The sequence below is a fragment of the Amblyomma maculatum genome, chromosome 10, assembly GCF_055883805.1.
Source record: "Amblyomma maculatum isolate TAMU_Amacu chromosome 10, ASM5588380v1, whole genome shotgun sequence".
Lineage (NCBI taxonomy): Eukaryota > Metazoa > Arthropoda > Arachnida > Ixodida > Ixodidae > Amblyomma > Amblyomma maculatum.
The window spans coordinates 6,939,336-6,961,915 of record NC_139353.1 but is presented as its reverse complement, the minus strand read 5'-3'; the positions used below and the strand labels follow the sequence as shown (position 1 = coordinate 6,961,915).

The following is a 22,580-nucleotide window of genomic DNA, read 5'->3' as shown; positions in this document are numbered from 1 at the left end:
AGAAAGTAACAAAATTTCTATGAGGAAGGATGTGATATAAGGAGACAAGATCTTTCCTATGGCTTTCACCGCTTGCTTAGAGAAATGATATAGAGAATTGGATTGGGAATAGTTAAAGATGAAACTTAATGAATGATAAGTATTAGTAACCTGCGATTCGCTGATCACATTAACTTCTTAAACTACTCTTGGAAATAAGCGCAAAACCAGTAATGACCTTGACAGGCAAGGCAGAACGGTTGCCCTGAAATTATTCAGCAGACTGAAGAATTGTTGAACAGCCTCAGAAGGGAGAAACAGTGTACGACACCTAGGAATGTCTTAAACGTGTTATGCGAATACGTCTACTGAAAACATATAGTGACCTAGGATCCCTACTACGAGAATGAAATAGACTCAGATCAAGCGACCTTGGCAAGTACTCTCAGGTCACGAATGGAACTTTGCATATATCCCATCAGACAAAATTAGGTAAAAGTCGAATCTTACTGGAACTTAATTACGGGGCAGAAACTTGGATGGCAACGAATATAGTTCAAATTATATTTAAAAGAACGCAAAGAGAAATGGAACAAAAATGATATGTGTCCGAATAAGAGGTATGAAGTGTGCAAAGCTAATTAAGGCACAACCGTTGGTTAATGGCATTCCAGCCTAAAAGAAGAAGAAATGGGCCTGGGCAGGACATCTAATTCGAGAGGATAACCGATAGTCGCTAAGGATAATATGCTGGATTCTATAGAAAGGCAAGCATAGTAGAGGCGGCAGTAACTTAAGCTGGCGACTGTTATAAAAAAGTTTGCAGGGATTCGGTTAATACAGCTGGCAAATGTGGGGGCTATTTGGAGAGTAATAGGAGATGCTTTTACCCTGCAGTGGGTGTAATCAGGCTTTTTCTTTCGATGCTGCTGCTGATAATGATAATCTTGGAAGTAAAGTTCTAATGTTTGTGCTTCTTTCAGAGATTTTGCTGTCTCTAGTTAGGAACTTGCTGAAAAAAGCATTTTTACAGCTGAGTGTGGTAGGATTAACTGAAGAGTTTACTGACATATTGTGCCAGGACTTCAAATTCCAATTTAAACACAACCGGACATGAGCTCAGAACATACTTTGCTCTGGTTGCAGACTTGACGCGCCCACCTCAATATTGTGCAAATGTTCTTTATTATGAATGTACAAAGCAGCCCATGAACTTCGCCGAGGTTGAAGCCACTTAAGATACAAGAACAATTCAGAGGCTCCTGCGCTATGAGTCCTACAATTTTCTTCAATTTCTGAAGTGAAGTTACGTAGAATAAGAATGGAATTCAAGGGAATAGGCTGGCACTCTGATATCATTTTAGCGGGATTCCTAGTGCTGATTTCGCTGTTGTACTGCGCGTGTGCGGTGGCTTAGACCATTACCTTTTTTGGCTTAAAGCCCACATCAATTTGTGTACCAACCTGTTAGATTTAACACTGTTAATAGGCCGCCGTCATATTTTATAGTTCACTTGCTACACCTTACTATACTGAACTAATAATATCCTTAGTAGCGTAGTGCGTCTGAAGTTCATTTCCTTGGCACAGGTATCCATACCGACCTGAAAGCACGATCAGCGATGTAACGAATATGAATTACACATTTTCTCCCATCCATAAAGTTGCAACTAGAATAGGGCGCTCGGGAACGGGATTAGCAGCGTCCAACTCACCAAGTGCGCTGCCGCACAGCGCCAGCAGCACGAGAAACTTCATGCTGCTTCTTTGGGTGTGAAAAATCAAGTGACAGTGGCCCACCAAAAACTCCGGTTCTTATAGGAGCCGAGAACGCTTCGGAGCTGGTATTCCGTTGTAGAGATAAAAGCAGCTTGGTGAGCCATGCTTTTGGAGGGGAAAAGCGCTGCTCTTGGAGGAGTGGGCTATCAGTTGCTGCTCAGAGAAGCGTACAAGAGCGATGTTTACCGAGAGCATGCGGCACAAGCGCTGTACAAGCCTTTCGGTGGTGTACATGCCTGGCAAGCACGTCGTAAGGCAGTCGTGTGATCTTTCCTATGTCAGCTGCGAATGTTAACACAATGCTAAGCCTCAGAACGAGTTCCCACCTGGTCTTTAACACCTTGCTAGCGTCCTCAACTATTCTTGTCGACAATGTTCTCGTTTCAAAAAGGAAACCCGGTGTAAAATCTCTCCCTTGGCTCTATGGAAGGTGTCAGATGACATGGCCGCGCACTTATTAGTCGCATTGCATGTGACGTGTCATGGCCGATTGGACAGCAACTCCTTCCATCTTGAATTTCTCAATTCAGAAAGGCGGGGGGTGAAGGGCATTGAGCCTTTCGGCACCCGTGCATTCAGTCAGACACGCCAGCTCTCTATGCCTAGCAGACACGTTCGAAGAGACTTGATTAAGCGTGACATTAAATCTAGGTCGGGTGGTCTTTCATGTATTGCTAGCTTACTGCTGTATGCTAAAGGGTGTGAGATAACCGAGGCTCAAATTAAATGATTAGTGATTAGGCGATTGAAAGCGTGCATGTATGCGAGCAATAATTCACATAGGGATCCGAGGTCGGAACCGTAAACGCTTCTTACGCTGAGCAGTAAACTGATTCAGGAATGCCAAGTAGCCATGGATCTTCCTGTGGATGCTCGTCTCTCGAGGGCACAGTGACAGAGGGATGTCCCATGCTTAAATGGTCCATGCGCACCAATAGAACGTCTTATGGGCAGCTACATATGAGATTGCTCTTTTACTGTGGAGGACAAATTACTACGGGTATACCTTTAAGCAGACAACAAAAATCTCTAGCTATAGCAAACTGTACGTTCCTTTATTTTCAGACCAATGCAGTACTGCAGGTTGGTGTAGCAAACTGTCTGTAAGTAAATGTCTCTAAATCTGTAGACTGCGCCTTATATAACCATTTAGCTGACTGTAGTAAACTATATGCATCTAAGTATGCCGGTTAGCTGCCGCACAGGTTTCTATACGGGCCTATAAGAAATGAATGCCTGCAAAGCTACAGAGTTCAACCCATGCAGTTGCTTTTAGAGAGATATTTTGAAGTCTAGAGCTGCACATCAGACGAATTGCAGATTCCTGCTGAGATATGATTGCTTCTGATGGTTTACCTTCCGAAGCAAGATGATTTTATTTACCTAAAAACTCTAAACTCCTAATATATCATCGACTATTCTTATCAGGCACAATGTACTGTCATTTGGTATGAGATCTTAAAAATATTTCAGATGTAAATTCACTTCATATTCTACAAAAGAAACCAATTCGCGTTCTCATAAATATGTCATTCCAAAGGTATGCAGAATACCGTTCTACTGAACTAAAATTACTTCTCCTTCTCTTCATGTACACAACAAACTAGTTAAAATGCTACACAACTGGTATGAAAGAGGTTAATAACGCATCATTTAATTATGCTAACCTAAAACACGAAAGAAACGTTCGCACTAGCCGACATTCCGAAACCTTATACATTCTGTTTTCTGACGTACAAATTGGTAATTTTTAAATACTGCGTCATCTCCGGTATTATACATAAGAAACATTGTGTACTAATTGAGTTTTTATTGATATATGTGTCTGGAATTTATACGTTCGCGCCATGTATTATAATCAACAGATATGTTTATTCATATTTCCGTATACAATTGTGTCCGGAATATACAATGAGGTTGTACCATTGTATGGTCGTTTGATCGAGACAGTTCCTGGCCCTGTGGGCTGGGACGGTGGGTGGGCGCCGTTTGCGGCGGGGGCTGGCCAGCCACCGAGTTTTTGTCTGCTGTGGGCCGTCATTGCGCTCGCCGCCGCTTTGGTGGTGGGCGACGGCTGTTGCGGCGCGCTCTTTATCTCTCTCTTCTTTTCTTTCTTCTCTACTTTCTCCCTTCTGTCCCCACGGGACAGCGGAGGTGGCTCAGCTACAGAGTCAGTAGCAGGCTCGTGCATTTTCTTTACCTTCTTCCTACAGCCACAGCAACAACAACCCCAGTGTTATGTAGTATATTTTATGATCATGCATGTCACTGCAGCACCGCTCAACTGTATGTTGTCTTTAACCTGTGTGAAAACTGATCTGAGATCATATTTGCTTTTACATTTCTGTACACCTAATGGCCAGAAGATCAAATCAGTCGATATTGTCGACCATAAACCCTGACTGCTCATTGGAGGGTCAAATTCTAAAGTTAAAGCTCAGCAACTTTGGTCATCTGATGAGAAGAGAGGAGTCGCTGGAGAAAGATTTGATGTTGGGAAAGGTTGAGGGTGACCGGAGAAGGGATAGGCAGCGAACGCGATGGTTAGGTGGCATCCTCGAGGCGCTGCAGATGAAGTTATGTGATTTTAGGAAGCTAGTGAGAGACCGGAAAGCGTGGCGTGATATGGTCCATATGGTCACGAAGAGTCGGACGTGACTGAACGACTGAACTGAACTGAACCTAAAAATAACTCTAGCTGTATATACACTACCATGTAACAGAGTCGGGGACCTAGTCAAGCCCGTTAAGAGGCTTTTTGTCAAACGCCCACAGCCTCCCTGACACTGGAATAAAGATTTCAAATGATGCCAGCGGTTTTAGCCAGCCGCAGATATAGTTCTTTTTTTGCCTCTATCGTGCTTTGTTTGGGTTGGGTGGCCCTACTTCAGCTGGTTGCGAAGAGATGTTTGACCGGGTGTCACTTCTGGCTTTTCTGTATACTGCTGTAATGCAATGCTGAGAACACCATTTTAGAAGGCATTAAAATATATTAAGAGAGTTCAACTCACTTAACTTTTAATAAATACCTTAGTTCGAGGCTGCCACTTCACTCGCCAGTAAGGCAAGGCTAACCCGTGGTTCCTCTGCTTTTTGCCTTAAGCTTACGTTTTGAAGCGAAAGCTTCAATTTGCTAGGTAGAGCCGGTCTTCACGTGGGCTTCAATTTGACTTTCAAGGAGCAGGAGGACGAACTGTTGCTATGCAGTTCAAGTGTCCACAGAAAAATGTGACAGATATTGTGCCTTTCCTATAAGCCAACACAAAATGTCAATGTCAGTTTTGGTTGGTTTTTAGCGTTTAACGTCCCAATGCAACTCAGGCTATGAGACACGCCGTAGTGGAAGGCTCAGAGTTCGACCACCTGGGGCTCTTTAAGGTGCACTGATATCGCACAGCACACGGACGCCACACCGTTTCGTCTCTATCGAAACATAGCCGCCGACGGTCGGGTTCGTACCCGGGAACTCCTGCACAGTAGTCGGGCGCGTCTTACCACTGCACCACCGCGGCGGGGCAAAATGGATGTGTGGGCTAGCTATTGGCCTTCAAGGAGCCAAAAGACAGAGTGGAACTCCTGCACAGTAGTCGGGCGCGTCTTACCACTGCACCACCGCGGCGGGGCAAAATGGATGTGTGGGCTAGCTACTGACCTTCAAGGAGTCAAAAGACAGAGTGTGGCTATAAATATACTGTATTCCTTTCCCAAAACATCCAACCGCATGATCTGTACCATAGTGTACTACCTTAGTATTGTACCACAAGGTCATGACCTCGAACATTTGACCTTTGGGCAACTTTTGCCCTTTTCGAACTTGGAGCTCAGAAGAAAGCGTAAGGGGTCGAGCATGTGATTAATCACGTGGGTGTCGTCGCATCACGAAATCGCGTGACGGAATCAGCTATGACATCAATAGATGGGTATAAAAGCCCCAGTATAGTCCGACGTAACGCGCGAGCGCGCGCGCGCGTCTGCCTCCGCGACGTTATGTTGGCGAACATCCGATGTCTATAATCCAACGACACGACGTGACTGGGCGTAGCGACCTCGAACAAGAGCACCTCAACGTCGCCGACGTGCAAATAAAATTACTTCTAGTTCTCATAGCTTTCCGGCCGCGTATCCCAGCATTCCTCACGCACAGGGAAGATGGCCGTTTGCCGCGCAGACAGCGACCGCGCGCGCGTTCCAGACACTGTTGCGGAAAGGCTGCTAGAAGACATTCCAGCGCATCTCTGCGCCCACGATACCAAATGGATTGACTACAGAGACGCAGAGAGATAAAATTACGAGGGACTTTATCAACTAAAGTATGGAAAGGCGAAAGCCTGAGTGCCGCATTCCGCTGCGCAACTGGCAGTGAGTAGTAATTAATTAACTAAGTAGTATTTGAGTAGGCAAATATTTAATCATTATTAGTTATTCAGACATGTCTTAATGAGTTATAATTGATAATTCTTCAAATAATTATTTGATCATTGACATATGGCTGTATAAGGCACGCATTCATGCCTACTGTGGTGTGCTCTGTACTGGTCGAGACCGCTATGACTTTATCCCGTCTCGGCCAGTTAGAGCGCCGCATAAGTGAGACACATTTTGTCCACGACAGCATGAGCCATCAAGGCTTTCGCGTTAAAAAAAATGCTTGCGATGTAGTGCGTCAGCAGTGAGGCCGGGGCATAGCTGTGAGCTCTTCATTGCAGTGTGTAAAGGGCCATGCCCGTTTTAATGCAGTGCTCAAGGAGGTGTAACGATGGCGTTGTTTCCCTTACCTGTACTACTTTCAGTACAAGAATACCTCAAACTGTGGAAGTAGCTTCGTGACCGGTACACGCCGGAATCAGAAGACGTCGATTTGGCGACACGGAACGGCAGAGATTTAGTGGCCCCAACAACCTTGGAATTCGCGAAGTCGATGGAATTCTACAGGAACTATGGCCGACCGAGAACGGGATCCTCATGAAGTGTGATCTATAACTCTGCAATCATGCATATACGTAAATGATGATTAGTTTTCACTAGAACACGCACGTGCACAATCATTATCGCTCCGTTCGTAGTCGTCGTCGACGCGGGCTCAGGCCTTTGCTGGGCTGGACTTCTATACGTCCGGCTGCAAATGTTTTGTGCTGCTTTGAACATTCGCTGTGAGTAAATCGTATCATTGCCTTGATCACGACAGTATATGCCTCGGTAGGCGACTTCCACAGTCAACTATACCCCAGTTCCTCCCAGGAACCATGTAGTCTGCTCGAAAATGCACACCGGAAACGTACCAGCGCTCGAGAGCGTCTTGAGCGACTGCGCGCTGCGGCACCGGGCACGCCAGACGTCACAGGCTGTAGAGGCGACAATTTCTTGACACGCCCGTCGTAGCCGGAATAACGTGACCGACGCTACCGGCTCTGCCAGTCGCGCCAAAAACGTTGGACTATTGTTGTGCGTTTACAAAAAGTAACAATGTAAGCATTGTCTTCTCGGCGCCATGTAAGCTCTCAGAAATTTGTCCAATGATGGTGAAAAAGCAAAAAATTTATTTTAGTATCAAACACCAACTCTGGTTCACCCGGTACATTACAAGGTAGTTTACAAAATTCCACTAAGTTGTAATAGAGCGTGCATTGATCAAACAGGACGTTGTTTTAATGATAAAGCCAGGCAGCACTATGATCAAGTCAATTATTAAAAAGGGAACAATCTTGCTATCCAATGTAGGGATTGTAAGTGTAAGCCCAATTTTCAAAACACTAAGTTTCTTGGGCGCGGAAAAGATCAGATTGAAAGAGAGATTGTTGGAGGATATCATATCATTAAAGCGGCATATCAATGTGCCAACATCCCGTCAGTCTTTCTGCATATGAATGAATTGCCATTTTTCGACGAACACGGTTCACTAACACCTGGCGATAATAGGTATCTTCATAAGCTTGGCTTTTTTCGAATAAACTTTTGTTGGAAGCGGAGCATTTGTCATGTCGTGTGTGTTTCTTGTCTTCGTTTCTTTCGCGCCGCGAAAGATGGATCCCTACCAACGGGCCCAAAAATTGGTTTGTTGCGCATGTTTGCCCACACGTATTTCTTCTTCATCTCCGTAACGTGACGGGTGATAAAGTTCCCATTTCGGTGCTGCGCTCCGCTCCAGTTGTGTCAGCTTCTTGTCTCTTCGGGCACCGAGCCTCACGGCAAGAGCTGCCCGTCGACATTTTCTTATCTTGGAGCCTTGGTGTGCGCTGACTATGGCGTGCACAGCTTCTCGATACCGCACATGCCGATGATGCGTGCTCGGCGAACGTTAGCCAGCTCACCTTCTGAACCGTCTTTCGAAAAACATTTCGGGTTTGGCGGTGTGTCAACGCGTGATCCCTTTATGTACCGAGACAAAGGCGATAGGACTAGGTCAGTGACCTTTTTCTGATATGGATTGGGAAACAAAGACGAGCCTTTGCTTCTGAACGCGGCAGATTCAATACGGTTACGAGCACACCTTGCTGTCCTACTGAAGACCAGCATGGAGTCCTAAATACGCGATCCATGACCAGGTGACTGAGATCTGACCCGGCTTCCTAGATTGGTGCTAATTGAGATCTGTGCAGCTAAGTGAACAAAACTGTTGTATTAAACAGTCGGTTTCATAGTCTGGATATATAAAGGGTTGTGAACATTGCAAAGCCGTGTGAATGGACAATTCAATCCTGCAGTAACAATTAGTCATCTAGTTCTATTGTACATTTCTATACATTAGTAACTTGACCCTAGCAATAACGATGAACATGTATTTATTTTTTGAGCAAGCAGCAGTATTCACGGGAGCCATGTTTTTATTCGTCTACTCTGTGCGGAGTCTTAGCCGCAGCGGGCGACCAAGAACGGCGGATAATATTAGGCCTATATCTACAGGTATCACATACCGACAAACTTCATGTGAAGTTGACGCGTTACACACACGCTCCTCCCTGGGTTCTGGCGTCGGCGGTGTCGGCACTCGGTGCGGAAATCATGATAATGAATATAACAGGTTACGCGGCTGAACTGTGAATGGTCGGCGGGCTGTGTGACGTCACGATACCTTATGGCATGGCCGAGCTTACAGGAGCGGCCAGCTCGTTTACACCGTTGAAATGGGAAGGTGTGATGGGAATAGAAGCTGTGAACCCTGCATTGCAAGGGAGTCACGTTTTACGTAGACCACGCAGCCTCGTTCCTGCGGCTTGGAGGAAGCGGGTACTTCTAACGTGACTAGTCTTTCACATAATATGTTACTGTACGACTCCATGCCGACGAGTATGCGCGATATACTAGAAGGAAAAAATGGAATAATGACCCGCAACCTGAGCCGTAGACGGATTTCATTGTTAATTAAACATCATGCCGGTAAAAGCGGAGCTTCTGAATGCCTTAAAATGTATCTTTTTCACTTCTCAAGATGGCATATCCATATATTGCTGCAGGGGCACAGTCCAAAAGCTTTCGCTATATGCTATGACCAAGTGCTCTTCTGGTATGCGCTGTTGATTGATTCAGGAAAACACAAATTAAAGATTTGTCCCTCATGGTTTGCTGCCAGAATCTTTGTTCGAATTTTGACGTGCACAGGCGGCTGCATATTTATCAAGAAGTAACTCTGTCTGCGCAGCACGCACCCAGGAACGTCTTTACGTATCGTGGTTACCGTGGCGTATCAGGGCGTACGTATCGGGGTTGTCGTGGCGCTTTCTAAATCTAGGACGAGTTGCATCAGTAGCGTCGGCAATCAACTGGCTTTGCTTCTGACTTTCATCAATTCCTCCTCTCTGGCTGCCGCTGTTGGCCCCTGTTCGACCTAACACGGAACTGCGAGAAAGAAATGTTATTCTTCAGGACGGTGACATCGCCACGCGGCAGTTGGCGTACTTTCATAGATATCCGAGAAGCATGCTGATATCTGCGGCTGAGAGCTGTTTGAAGAATATGCGACCCCGAACAAGAGAACGTAAAGAGACTGAAAAGAGAAGACAGGTTGTTGTCCTGCCATACGTACATGGCATATCACACAGGCTTAAGAAGGTGGTAGCCAGCCGATTTGAAATTAGGGTCGTGCTGTCTGCACCGAACAAGTTAAAAAATATGTGCAGGAAGGTGAATGAAACGAGAGAGACTAAAGAAGGATGCGGAGTAGTGCACAGAGAACGTTTTGTCAAATGCCGCACGGGTGTCGTGTACAAGATACCCCTGACATGTGGGAAGGCCTATGTGGGCCAAACAGACCGATGCATCATTGAAACGCTAAGGGAACACAGAAATTCGTGTGCCACATTGCCTGCTCGAGGAAACCTGGCGACTTATTGCTCTCGTTGTAAAAGGGAAGACGATCAACATGACTTGAGGGGCACCCATTGTGTAATAAGGTTCACCGAAACCAAGGTGCTGGCACGCGCAAAAGACAGTTTTAAAAGACAGATTATTGAAGCATTTCGGGGGAAGAAGAGGATTTCGGGGGAAGAAGAGGAATTCGTGAGTGTTCCGTCGGTGGCGCTCAACAGCAAAAAGGTGGTACTTCTCCGTTTGGACAATGTAACAAGAAGTTAGACGTGATTTGTCATTATTTTCGTTTTATTTTCATTCAATTTTTTCATTCTGAATTTCATTTTTTCTGAATCTTTTGTTTACTTCTTCTTCGTATTGTAACCCTGCGTTTTTTGTGATGCATTCTTCTTATTGGTACCACAAAAACATGCAGTTGGTAGCGAGCGCATCATCTGCGTGAACGTCTTGGTTTAATTCTCTTGTGTGTGTAGTGTGTTTGTGTATAACCATGCAGCGCCAGAGGTCGTCGGTGTTATAGCGCCCGGTGAATAATTTTTTTGTCTTACCGTATTCTTATTGTACGTCTCTATCTGTATTAGAGCTTTTCTTAATTTAAAGGGATCATGAGACCAATCTTGGAATATAAACTGTTTATTGAATCTTATTCTCGATATGCCCAGCAACTACACCTCAAAGGTTCAGCTACATCGAAACTGCATATATTTTTAAAACCAGTATCTTCGTTTCTTCGTGAACACCTTACTGATCGGGCCATCTACGCCGCGTCATCTGCTGCATGTTCTCTGCACGAGCGGCGTCAAACCGCGGTTGCGCTCACGGCACTATAATTAAGAGAAGCCGATGTGGCGGACCAAACAGCATTCATGCTGCTAACTGCGGTTTCCGCTAACTGCTTTTCGATCTCTGTTACCTCTTTTATCTTAAGCAATAGCGGCGCCTGTACGCGGGTTTAGCAAGTCGGCGCCCGACTACGAAGCAGCACGAGCTGGCCTGCTCGAACACTACACACTGTACACTGAAACACGACTCAAAAGCAACACATACGCACAGAGTGCCGTCCCACGGCGCTTTTCTACAATCTTCAAGTACCACGCGACAGCGCAGCATCGTAGTGTATACGATACGGCGCGTTACATCGAGGCACCCAATACGCCGTCCCGTCTTAGAAGCATCGATTAAGCTGCTCGTTTTCAGGCCCAAGTCTAGCCTCAGCCGCATCATGAAAGTAGACGATAAGCTTATGACGCTTGTAGCACAGGATGCCGCCAGCTTACAGCAATGGAGCCGCCCGAGAGCACGGCTGACGACGGCAATCTGGCCGTCTGCTTTTCCCTAATCATCGCTAGGCATATAGATTGCTCACCATCGAAGCCACAGTGGGCGGCACTCTGCAAGTGATCAGCGAGGCGTTCTATTTAAAGGGTCACTAAACATAGAAACTTCCTATCAACCCCATTGTTTAATAGGGAAGTAAACTATTATTTCCGGCAACGCCTTAGCAGCGGAGCTATCATACAAGATCACGTGCACCTCACCGGCGGAAGCTGCTGTGCGGCTGCTAGCAAAAACTCCCATCGTATGGGTAAGTACTTCTCAAAATGCATTTATTGTTTAAATTCCCTTTTCCGGGGCCTACAATTTTTAAGAGAAAAAACAATTTGAGCATGCTTTTCTTACATTCTAGTGGAAATCAACCAGAAGAAATGGTCATGGGCAAGACATGTAGCGCGAAGAAAAGATAACCGATTGTCGCTTAGGGTAATAAACTGGATTCCAAGGGATAGAAAGCATAGCAGGGGGCGGCAGAAAGTTAGTTGGGCGGGTGAGGTTAAGAAATTTGCAGAGGAAAGTGGACGCAGCTAGCACAGGACCGAGTTATTTGGAAGAATATGGGAGAGGCCTTCGCCTTGCAGTGGGTGTACCCACTGATGATGATGATGATGCTGATTTCTGACAGAGGTGCTAGGGATTTGCCGTATCGCTGGCGCGGACGGCTTGTGGAAGGCTTGAAGAGCACAACCGGCACACGGTGTTTACGGCGGTGGGCCAGGGCAGTGTTACTGCGGACGATGGCGGCAGTCGCGCTGAAGGTTAATGTGTGGGCTATATAGTAGGCAATAACTAAATCGCGCTGCACAACAGTCTGTGTCCTGTTTCCAGAAACATGCTGAGTACACTCACTGGGAGTCATGGTAGTTTTGAACAAGCCCGAACACAGTAGTGTATCGGCAGGTTATCGGAGCCAGCACAGCAGCAGACGACGCAGAGTCGGTCTGCTACATCGCCAATCGTCTCAACATGGTGGTCGCTGTCGGTGGGAGGAGCTTCGTGGTACCAACTTCAGTCACTTATTTGGAAATAATGAATGCGTCTATAGCACTCAACTTTCAGAAATAACATAATAAGGACCAGTATTTCTGGCCAGACTGCAAAACTGCTATATATTGGGTGATCATGGCATGACCATTTTAAGCGTTGCCCGTTTTGCATAGCTATTTATGAACACTGACTGAGCTCAGAGTAGTTCAGTATAATTCCTCTGTTTCGTCACTCGCAGCATAGTCTCTTTTGTATGTTTCCCTTTGACTCCGACACATTTTCGGGCTTGCAACCGGAGAAAGCTTGGCACTAAACGACCACCTCCTTCTGTCATTTGGTAGCTGGTCCGGCTCAGTTTCTAATCCAAGTCAAGGGATTCTCTTCTGAGCCCGAAAAATTTTGTCCGCCGCCCCTCCCCCTATGGGTGTCTCAAATTCTCAAGCCAAACAGTGGCACATTATATGTTTTTACGGTGACAGTCTGACGATGCCTCGTTTGAGTTGGACCGATTTTGAAGCGAAAGCTTCACTACGGTAGGTAGATCGAGCCCGGGTTTCCCGTTGAGAGAGATATAGAGGTCAAACTCGTGTGTTAAGCCTGGTGGTCGCCATGTGACTTTGGGGCATAGTCATATAAGCCACAAAGTGGCCCGTAAAGGTCAATGTAACGAGATTTAGCGGTCACACTTTTGTGTTAAGCTTGATGGTCGCCATGTGGCTTTGGGGCAGAGTTGAGTAGGTGTAACCACTGTCAATGTCAAGGTCAAGGTCATGAGATTTAGAGGTCAAACATCTGTGTTAAGCCCGGTGGTCGCCATGTGACTGGAACATAGCCACATAGACCACCATGTGGCCCGTGACCACTGTCAAAGTCACAAGATTTAGAGGTCAAACTTCTGTTTTAAGCCTGGTGATCGCCATGTGACTGGGCATAGTCCCGTAAGCCACTAATTGGCCCGTAACCACTGTCAAGGTTAAGGTCACATGAGGTGACATCAGTGTGAAGGGGAAGTAGAGGGGCGATACGTGTATAAGTAGGAACCCCCGGGCTCCTGCCTAAGATAACAATGCGTGAGATGGAGGACGAACACCCTGCTATTGTAGCGCGTCGGATTAAGGCCGTGAAAAGGCGGCATGCCGAAGAGACCGGTGAATAACGCGCTTTGCGTTTACAGAAACGCACAATGTGTTTAATCCAAGCAATGGTCAATGAGCGTAGCCATGTACCGTCTTTGCCAAAAGTAACCAGGCTGCATGGTTTGCTCCTTAACCCTGTAGAAAAGCATATATGGGACATCCGAAATTCCTAATCACATACACGAAAACACCACTCGCTCTTGTTTGTGAAGACCATTTTTTGCAACAAGTTCGCCATGCGGGCTAGTTGGTTTGAATCAAGCATAATGCAACCAGCGAACAAAACGGAAAACAAGAAGGAATACACAGGACAGCGCTGGGCTAACAACATAAGTTTTATTGGAGAGTGATAAACCCCATTACCATTTTTTGCCTTTCGGGGTAGACAAAGGACACTGAACACGGCTTAGAAGCACACCCCGCAGCCTTTTTACATTTGGCAAAGACGGTACGTGAAGCTTTCGCTTCCCTCCAGGGTTATCCAAAGTTAAACAACCAGCTAATTTTGCTCCGGTCGCCGGTTTATGATGCCTCGATCATGTGCTCATTTGCAAGCGAGAGTGGTTTCCCCAAATTCCAGGTGATCCGCATTTTCAATATGTTGGTGACTCATTTCTTGTAGTAACCGATGGGCATGCGGGGCAATAAGATTTTTCAAGCTGAGTCATGCTGCTTGAGAATCCGCAATAACTATGTGCGCGGTGTCTTGTCGACAGAGGCATGCAGCATTTACGATGGCTAGTACTACTAACCCTCCTCTCCCTCCGCCCTGAATGCAATGCGCATGAAGCCCACCACCCTCCCAGGTTCTTCCCAGGCCACTACTCTAGGGACATTGTGATCTGTGTTGAGTATGTTCCCTGTCGCAACTAGGTACATGACATTAGGACTGGTTAGTACTGTTTCGCGAAGGCGAGCCAAATGGTAAAGCGATGCGATAGGATGAGATATGAGTTGATGGCCAGGGTGTCTAATACGAGTGCTTAGTCCCGCGTGAGGCCAGCTTCGAACGTAAGAATATCATATATAAGATGTTTCATTATTTCATTAATATAGTCACTTAAGTAGCGCGGTGACTTCCAGACTGTAGACGCCGCACCATCTTACATTTTCCTCTTAATTATTTAGCATTCAATTATTTAAGCAATATCTTCAGTTCGGACAAGCAATCCCACCATGAGCTACGTGCATACGTTTGATAATTATCGGTGTCTTTGATGATTGCTTATATCAACATAAGCTTTTATAAGGTATAACGCGCTTCAAGATATGCGAGAATTTACCGGTGTCAGTTATGAACTACAGGCTCTTAATAAAACGTTCCTTGGATTATTGCATATGTTGTCTTATTGCATATGTTGGATGTTCTACCGCTACGCCCGCAGCGGTGGCGTAGCGGTAGAACATCCGCCTCGCATGCAAGAGGACCGGGGTTCAAATCCCGGTGCCGCGCAATTCTCCACCGGATGATAGAAAAAAAAAACGCGTGTTGATGGAACATCATAAACAGGTTTGGGGTGCGACCTGATGCCGGTGAACACCTCCGGCAACGCACTCCCTCACCAGAACAGGAGTTGGCCACCCTGGTGCAGTAATTGGCCGCAACCTCCTATGATAAGCTCCATAAAACCCCGGCCCTCAGTCACCAGCGGCTGCGGAACAACTGACCACGGCGGCGGTCAGACCTGTGACGCAGCAGGGGGTGCTAAGAAAGCCTGGCTCCGCTGGACAGGCCGCCATTGGAAACTGACCCTGGCAACGTTTAATGCTAGAACCCTAGCTAGTGAAGCTAGTTTAGCAGTGCTCTTGCAGGAACTAGAAGGTATGAAATGGGATGTCATAGGGCTTAGTGAGGCTAGGAGGCCGAAGGAGGCATATACTGTACTGAAGGATGGGCATGTACTGTGTTATCGAGGTTTACCGGAGAGGCGAGAACTAGGAGTAGGTTTCCTTGTCAATAAGTATATAGCGGGCAATAATAGATGAATTCCATAGTATTAATGAGAGGGTTGCAGGCATCGTAATTAGGCTGAATAAGCGGTATAAACTGAAGGTTGTACATGCCTATGCACCTACATGTAGTTATGATGACCAGGCAGTTGAACGCTTCTATGAAGATGTAGAATCGGCAATGCAAAAAGTAAAGACGCAGTATACTGTACTAATGGGCGATTTCAATGCCAAGGTAGGGAAAAAACAGGCAGGAGACAAGACAGTAGGTGACTATGGCATTGGTTCTAGGAATAGCAGGGGGGAGTTACTAGTTGAGTTTGCAGAGCGCAATAACTTACGAATCATGAATACCTTCTTCAGCAAACGGAAGAACCGGAAATGGACATGGAAAAGTCCTAACGGAGAGACTAAAAATGAAATCGACTTCATAATGTGTTCAACCCCCGCCATTATGCAAGATGTAGAGGTAATCGGGAAAGTGCGATGCAGTGACCACAGGATGGTGAGGTCCCGAATTAGCCTAAATCTGAAGAAGGAACGCAACAGATTAGTAAGTAAGAAACCCATCAACGAATTAGCGGTGAAGGGGAGGGCAGAAGAGTTCAGGATCTCGCTACAGAATAGGTTTTCAGCTCTAACTGAGGATGGCGACATTACCCTAGAGGCAAGGAACAATAATTTCAGAGATATCATTACTGAGTGCGCGGTAGAAGTAGGCGGTAGGATAGTTAGAGAGGATACCGGTAAGCTGTCTAAGGAGACGAAAGATTTGATTAAGAAACGCCAGAGTATGAAAGCTTCCAATCCAACAGACCAGATCGAATTGGCCGAGATATCAAAGCTAATCAATAAGCGCAAGGTGGCCGATATTAGGAAGTATAACATGGAGAAAATTGAGCATGCTGTAAAGAACGGGGGATGCCTTAAAGCGGTAAAGAAGAAATTGGGAATAGGCAAAAACCAGATGCATGCGATAAGGGACAAGGCGGGCAACGTCATCACTAATATGGAAAAGATGGCGCACCGGTACCCGCCTCTCCTCTTCGGGCCGCGCGGGTACCGGTGCGAGGATGCCCCAATACCCTTGCTTTTAATAAGTTTTCTCGCTCTCTCCCCTTCCAACATCCAGCATGCGTCACTCGAACAGGGGTGTTTAGGCGACGCGGCTCCTCTTTCCGCTCACAGCGCGATTGCTAGGTGCAGCGTCTGATGCCGGACGCCTCTGACGTGATAATTAGAAAAAAGTTGTACAGTACACTTAAAAGTGTTGAGTATGATTTTTTTTTTCTTTTTTTGGTGACATATGATGAACCAGCAACTCAATGCAACCCACAAATATATTTTGACATCATATATTTATTGCGGTTGTGAGTGAGAGAAAATGCTTCTTGAGAGCTTATATTGCAGTTTCATAACCTAGCTTCTTTCAGTAACCTTAATTGCAACGATGAAAACTAGGCGAGTCTACAATCAGTATTTCGTGACGGCTATATCGAAATTGAAATGTTTCCTGTTTTGTTGCTTTAAATGTGCTCTGTCCATGATTAGAATATTGTAAATGATTTCCCGTTAAGGAAGCTACATTCTCTTCTTCATGCGCAAGGCAGCACACCCAAAACCCTCTTGCATCGGTACTTGCACTCGGCAAATGTGTAAAAGTCGTTTTCGTTCACTGCGCACTCTCCGCGCGCGAACTGCTCGCAGGAATTGGTCTCAGAATTGAAGTAGAAGCGCGGAGTGCCAGCGTTGCACCTTCTTGAACTGGCTGGATAGTTGCACTCTGGGTCTGGGGGCGGCAAGACTGCAAAAAAATACAAGTTCATGCTAAGAGATTAAGTCAAAATGAGGAGGATGCTTAAGATTCGATTTAGGAATAGACACGATAGTGAGGACGTACGTTTTCTTCATCTATATTTTTTTTAGCTAAGACGGACTACGACGCAGTCACTAATCACTTTCAGACCTTAGTTATGTCGAACTACGACGCGACGATTAATGTCTTTCAAATGTTTGGCTACAACGGACAACGAGGCAATGACTTACAGCCAGTAGATTTTTGCATTTTGGCTACGGAGTAATTTCGACCACCTGGGGATCTTTAACGTGCGATGTCAGCGCACGTTAAAGATCCCCAGGTGGTCGAAATTACTCCGTAGCCCTCCACTACGGTCCCCCTTTCTCTCTATCCACTTTCACTCCCACCTTCATCCCTTCCCCTACGGCGCGGTTCAGGTGTCCACAGAGCAAGTGTGACAGATACTGCGCCTTTCCCTTCCTGTGAACCAACCAACCAACCAACCATCCCTGTGTTGATAATTGTTTTACGCAAGAATTAAATTGCAGTATTTTATTCTTTGGCGATAATTATTCATTCAATTATGTCTTTAGTATTGACCACCAATCATTCATTACACTTCCATTCTTTACCTAGCACTTATCGATCAACTCCGGCCTCCATTTTTCGTGCCGCGTTCCGGACACTTCCGACAAATCCCGACAACGCCCCAGCCGCAACTGAGGAACGGCGACGGTTTTCAACCGATAAGCTGTATACGCTTCGCACAATAATTGCATGTTGCTACACGAACATGACGGAAAAAGTTAACCATCATGAACAGAAAACCCCAACGAATACTGTCGTCAGACCACGTGGTGCACAACTATGAATTTCCAGCTTAAGTTAAGAAATACGTTATCTGCTGAACATGATAACAGGCTCTGAATCTCAATTACGTGATTAGAGTAATTCAAAGCAGTGTAGATTGTAGCGGTCCTGGTTACCAAAGCTGTAATATCACAGCATTGGCGCGTCGCATGATAAGCAGGACATGTAACATTTGAACTCGTCTACGAACTGAAATGGACAATTTCTGGAAAGAGTTTCCTACAAACCGAACACATGTCTTTGCTAGGAGATGTACTCTGATTTTATGGCAGAGTTCGAACTGTTGAAAAACTTCACCGTCAGCTTGCTCAACCTGCCCAATATAAATAAATTAGTAATATAATCACCAGAAACGGCGTCAGCATTACAGCCATTCGGGCATACAATAAACTTTTAAAGTAAGCACTTAATAAAAGTTCATCCAATAGATTACGCGGCTTTTGACGAGCACTTATTCGGTCACTATTTTTGGGGTTGGGACAAAATTTTGCCATGGGTACCTTTGCTTAACATTTTCACACAAACCAAGTTGTAAGGTATATTAAGTGTCAGGTTATTCGCACTGTCTCTAGCTGCGGCGGTTGAGCAGGTCTGTTTAACTACTCGGGTATACATAACTGCTCAATTCTATAGCTTGATCGAGTACTGAAATCAATGCCATAATTAAGCTTGTCATAAACCGCGTGGTTTTTAGCGTCGCGCATTCTCTACCAACAGAAGAAGTTTCCGTGCTATGAGACAAACATCCATAGCTTCATACGCTCCGAAAAGGGGGGGGGGGGGGGGGGGGGGGGGGAGTGTACAGGCGAAATACAGTCCTCAGCCGGCGTCCTTGATATATATACTTTGCCTCACGCTGGCTTGGCGCGTATTCCTGGAACATAAACATTATGTTCAATCCGCTTCTTTGAAAAACACGCCATGAACATAAAATTAACTTAGAGCAGAGATGTCAATTCAAAAAGCAAGATATAAAATAATGGAAGATTGGAGGTGACTGTCATAAACCACATGCCTAAGTTTATGAGATAGTTTTGCAGCTGTTGCCTCCTCAGTAACGCAGTCAGGGGGTAGAAAATACATTTTGAAGAAAGGTGTGCAACAGAATTAAACACTTTGAAATATTACCCAGCAATTCACAATTTTTTGTTTTTTCTAATATTTCGCACCAGCGCGAATCACTAATAACATCTTTGAGGAGACAAGAATTCAATAAAAGGGATTTCCACGTCAAGAGTTGGAGATGCACGAAAAACAAATAGACATTTTCCGTCGCTTCTGAGCAGTTTCGGGGGCGCAATAATACACTTTAAGTTCTTGCTGTAGATGCTGATAAAACAATCTTTTTTTTGTTGCCTGATAACAGTGAATTGTTGTATATTTAAGCACGCAGTCGTGCTCCTTAAGCGTCCGTAAAGCTATCCGCGCTACGTTCCTATTTGCTAACTCATTACATCTATTTTCATTACTATTTCATTCACCATATCGTCGTTATTCCCACCAGAACTACTCGACTAGAAAACTGACTTACAGGAAAGGTGAACTGATGGAAGACCCGCACGTTCGGGCGGGGCGATAATCCGCGTCACCTCTCCGTCTATCGAGGCAGCTGCGTCAGGATCCTGCACAGATTAAAGCAACTTCACTGTCGCATCATCGCCAATATCCTAGCACATAATAAAAATAGAGGGCTAAAAAAGCGCTCAAGAACTTAATGGGGCCATCAAGCGCCCGATACGCACTGCAAGTAAAAATAACACAACGAAAGTTACAATAGTGATGGCTTGGTTTGGTTGATGAGAATTAACGTCGCAAAGCGACTGAGGCTATGAGAGAAGCCATCGTGGAGGGCTTGGAAAATTTCGACCACCTAGGGTTCTTTACGTACACTGGCATCGCATAGCACAGCGGAAGCCTTGCTTTACACCGCCATAGAAAAGTGACCACGGTGACCGGGATTCCTTGGGTACACTAGACGAGCGTTCTAACCACTGCACAACCGCGGCTGGTTGCAATAATGAATATTCTTTGATTGCAACTGTTCTAGACGTTAACACAGGCGCGTCTTTATCAACGTCCGATCTTTGGGTGTTTACAAAAAGGTAGACAATTTATAAAGATATGAACAGAAAGGGAAGCTAGATATTGAACAGCATTCCAAAGTAGTGCCTCTCCAGTGAGCCAAATTCTCTCAACGTTTGCACTAATCTTTAATGCAAGCAAGTAGATATGCTGAGCTACGACATCAAGTAATTATTCACTAAAAGTTAGGTGCAGTTGAGCAAATTTAATTTCAAAACATTTATCAAAAGCATTTTAACTTAATACCTTTCAAAACATTTATTAAACTTGTACCTTTCTGGTAAGCAAGACCCCTATAGAGACTTTGAAAGTTCGAATTTTAAATTAGACGAGCAAAATGTACAGCTTTTAGAAAAAACTGGAATAAAATCAGATATTTTTGTGATTTTCTAGCCGAGAAAGCAAGAGTAAAAGTCAGTTGTCACTTCCTTTTAATCTTAAACCTGGGCATTAATTGTGCCTTGCGACTTTACGTTGATTAAAAGTGGCAGTGTTAACCTCTCCTAAATATATTGTATTATGAAATCACGGGAAGCGGCAGTTAAATCTATACCTGTGGTACCATCCGGGAGCCGGCGGAGGTTTAAACATGGCCTTCGTGATCAACTTTTCTGCAACGGGACGCTTGATTGCGGAGGCCGTATTTTTCTATTGCTAAAGTGAAAGCGTCCGCAGCGATGGCTCAGTCACTCGGCTCCTTGACCCGAGTACTCGAGCGACCTCGGCTTTGTGGGTGGTTTCGCAGTAAAGCAATCGTTTAGAATAGTCTCGCAACGAAACTTTGAAATAATTTGCGATCGTTTTAAGTGGTAAATATAAAAAAGTAATTTTGCTTTTCATCTTGCGAACATTTGTTATTTCCCGGATGCACTAACTTCTGCAAAATATCACAGCAGTCTTTTTTTTTTTTTTTTTTTGCATTGCATTCGCGCTCACTACTTACAATACCATATTTGAGTAGCACATCTGCATGATTACTCTAACGCAGCGAAAACGAACTTTCGCCCAAATATCAACTATAAAAGATATAACAAACAGTAGCCGCATGCTGCTAGCGCAGGCAACGCCTGATGTTAACTGTTAAAACATTGAAAAGACAAAAGGCGCTATTCTCTAGAGCAAGAAAAATCTGCTTGAAATTATCAAAAAGCGGATGGCAATATCACGCAATACATGTATTTTACTTGCGCTAGTTTTGGCATTTGTCCTCTCAAAGCTTCTTTTTCTTCAAGAGTTCTGGTGAAGAACTTGGCACTAGTGCTGCATAAATCAAATGGGCTCGGGAAACGAAATTCATGTAAAATAGCGCTATACCTGCAAACAGATTAACTGTTTTACGGCCCTGAAAATATGACCGTTGCGGCGTCATTAGACGTTGTTATAAACTGTGCATTCAAACATTTTCAAAAGCAGTCGCCTGAGGGACCCTTTTCACAGTGGGAGTATCATTCTCACACAACATACTCGGCCATACGTTGCGTTAAACTATATGCCAACTCTGCCCGCAGATTCTCATTACTCGCATCATGTTGTTTTTCTTTCTTCAGGTATTATCGCTAGGGTCACCTTCATAGGCCTGTGAGTGCGTACTGGAAGGTCAAAGCTGGAGCTTTTGACTGTGCCGCTTTCTTGAGATGATTCTGTAAATAAACGTAAAAATAAGAAGTTTTGCATTTGTGCTCCATGCAGTCATTTAATTCTGCAGGGCAAGTGGATCCATAAGTAGTAACTGAACACTCAAGAAAATGCACAAAAATTACTCAAAGACACGTTCTAGCGCATATGAACGAGGACGAGGGAGATGTAGACAACACGAGCGCTAACTTAAAACTCCTCGTTCATATGCGCTAGAACGTGTCTGCAATGCCCCAACTCGCCCAACAATCTGTGCTCTTACTCAAAGAGCACGCCTTCATGCACGTTACCTAAGCATGATATATTCCTTTATTCTGTCCTAGTTGCTTGACAAGCTACTTACAAAACACCATCTTTTCTTGCGACCTGCAGTCCGTATACCTCTCCCTCATGTAATATCCCTTGAATGGTGCCTTTGAGGTACTAATAAAAAAAAATGTATGTCCGTCCTCCCTTGCTATGTTTCTTTATGCTTCCCGTTTATAATATGAGAAAGAAGACAAATAAACAAATGTGCAACCTAAATGAAAAGAAAGTGCTTGGACAGTAAGCGACTCAAAACCCACATTAACATGGCGCACTAGAACAAATAGCCAATTAGAACCTTTTAATGCTACACCTCCCTCGACCGGATCTCTGTTTTTGTACAGTTGCAAGTTAGTACGTGCAGAAAAACGTTTTTCTCATAACGCTTTGATGCGACCAGACTCCCAAGCCCCATTTTA

General features: G+C 45.0%; 1 protein-coding gene across 1 annotated transcript in view; it reads right to left on the bottom strand.

The window, feature by feature from the left end:
• The window catches only part of LOC146175482 (papilin-like), a 70,945-nt gene that overhangs the window by 36,451 nt on the left and 11,914 nt on the right, over window positions 1–22,580 (bottom strand). Inside the window, exon 4 of the mRNA XM_084580816.1 lies at window positions 17,086–17,274. Coding sequence (XP_084436942.1) covers window positions 17,086–17,274 — 189 coding nt within the window. The remainder of the gene's footprint in view (window positions 1–17,085; window positions 17,275–22,580) is intronic.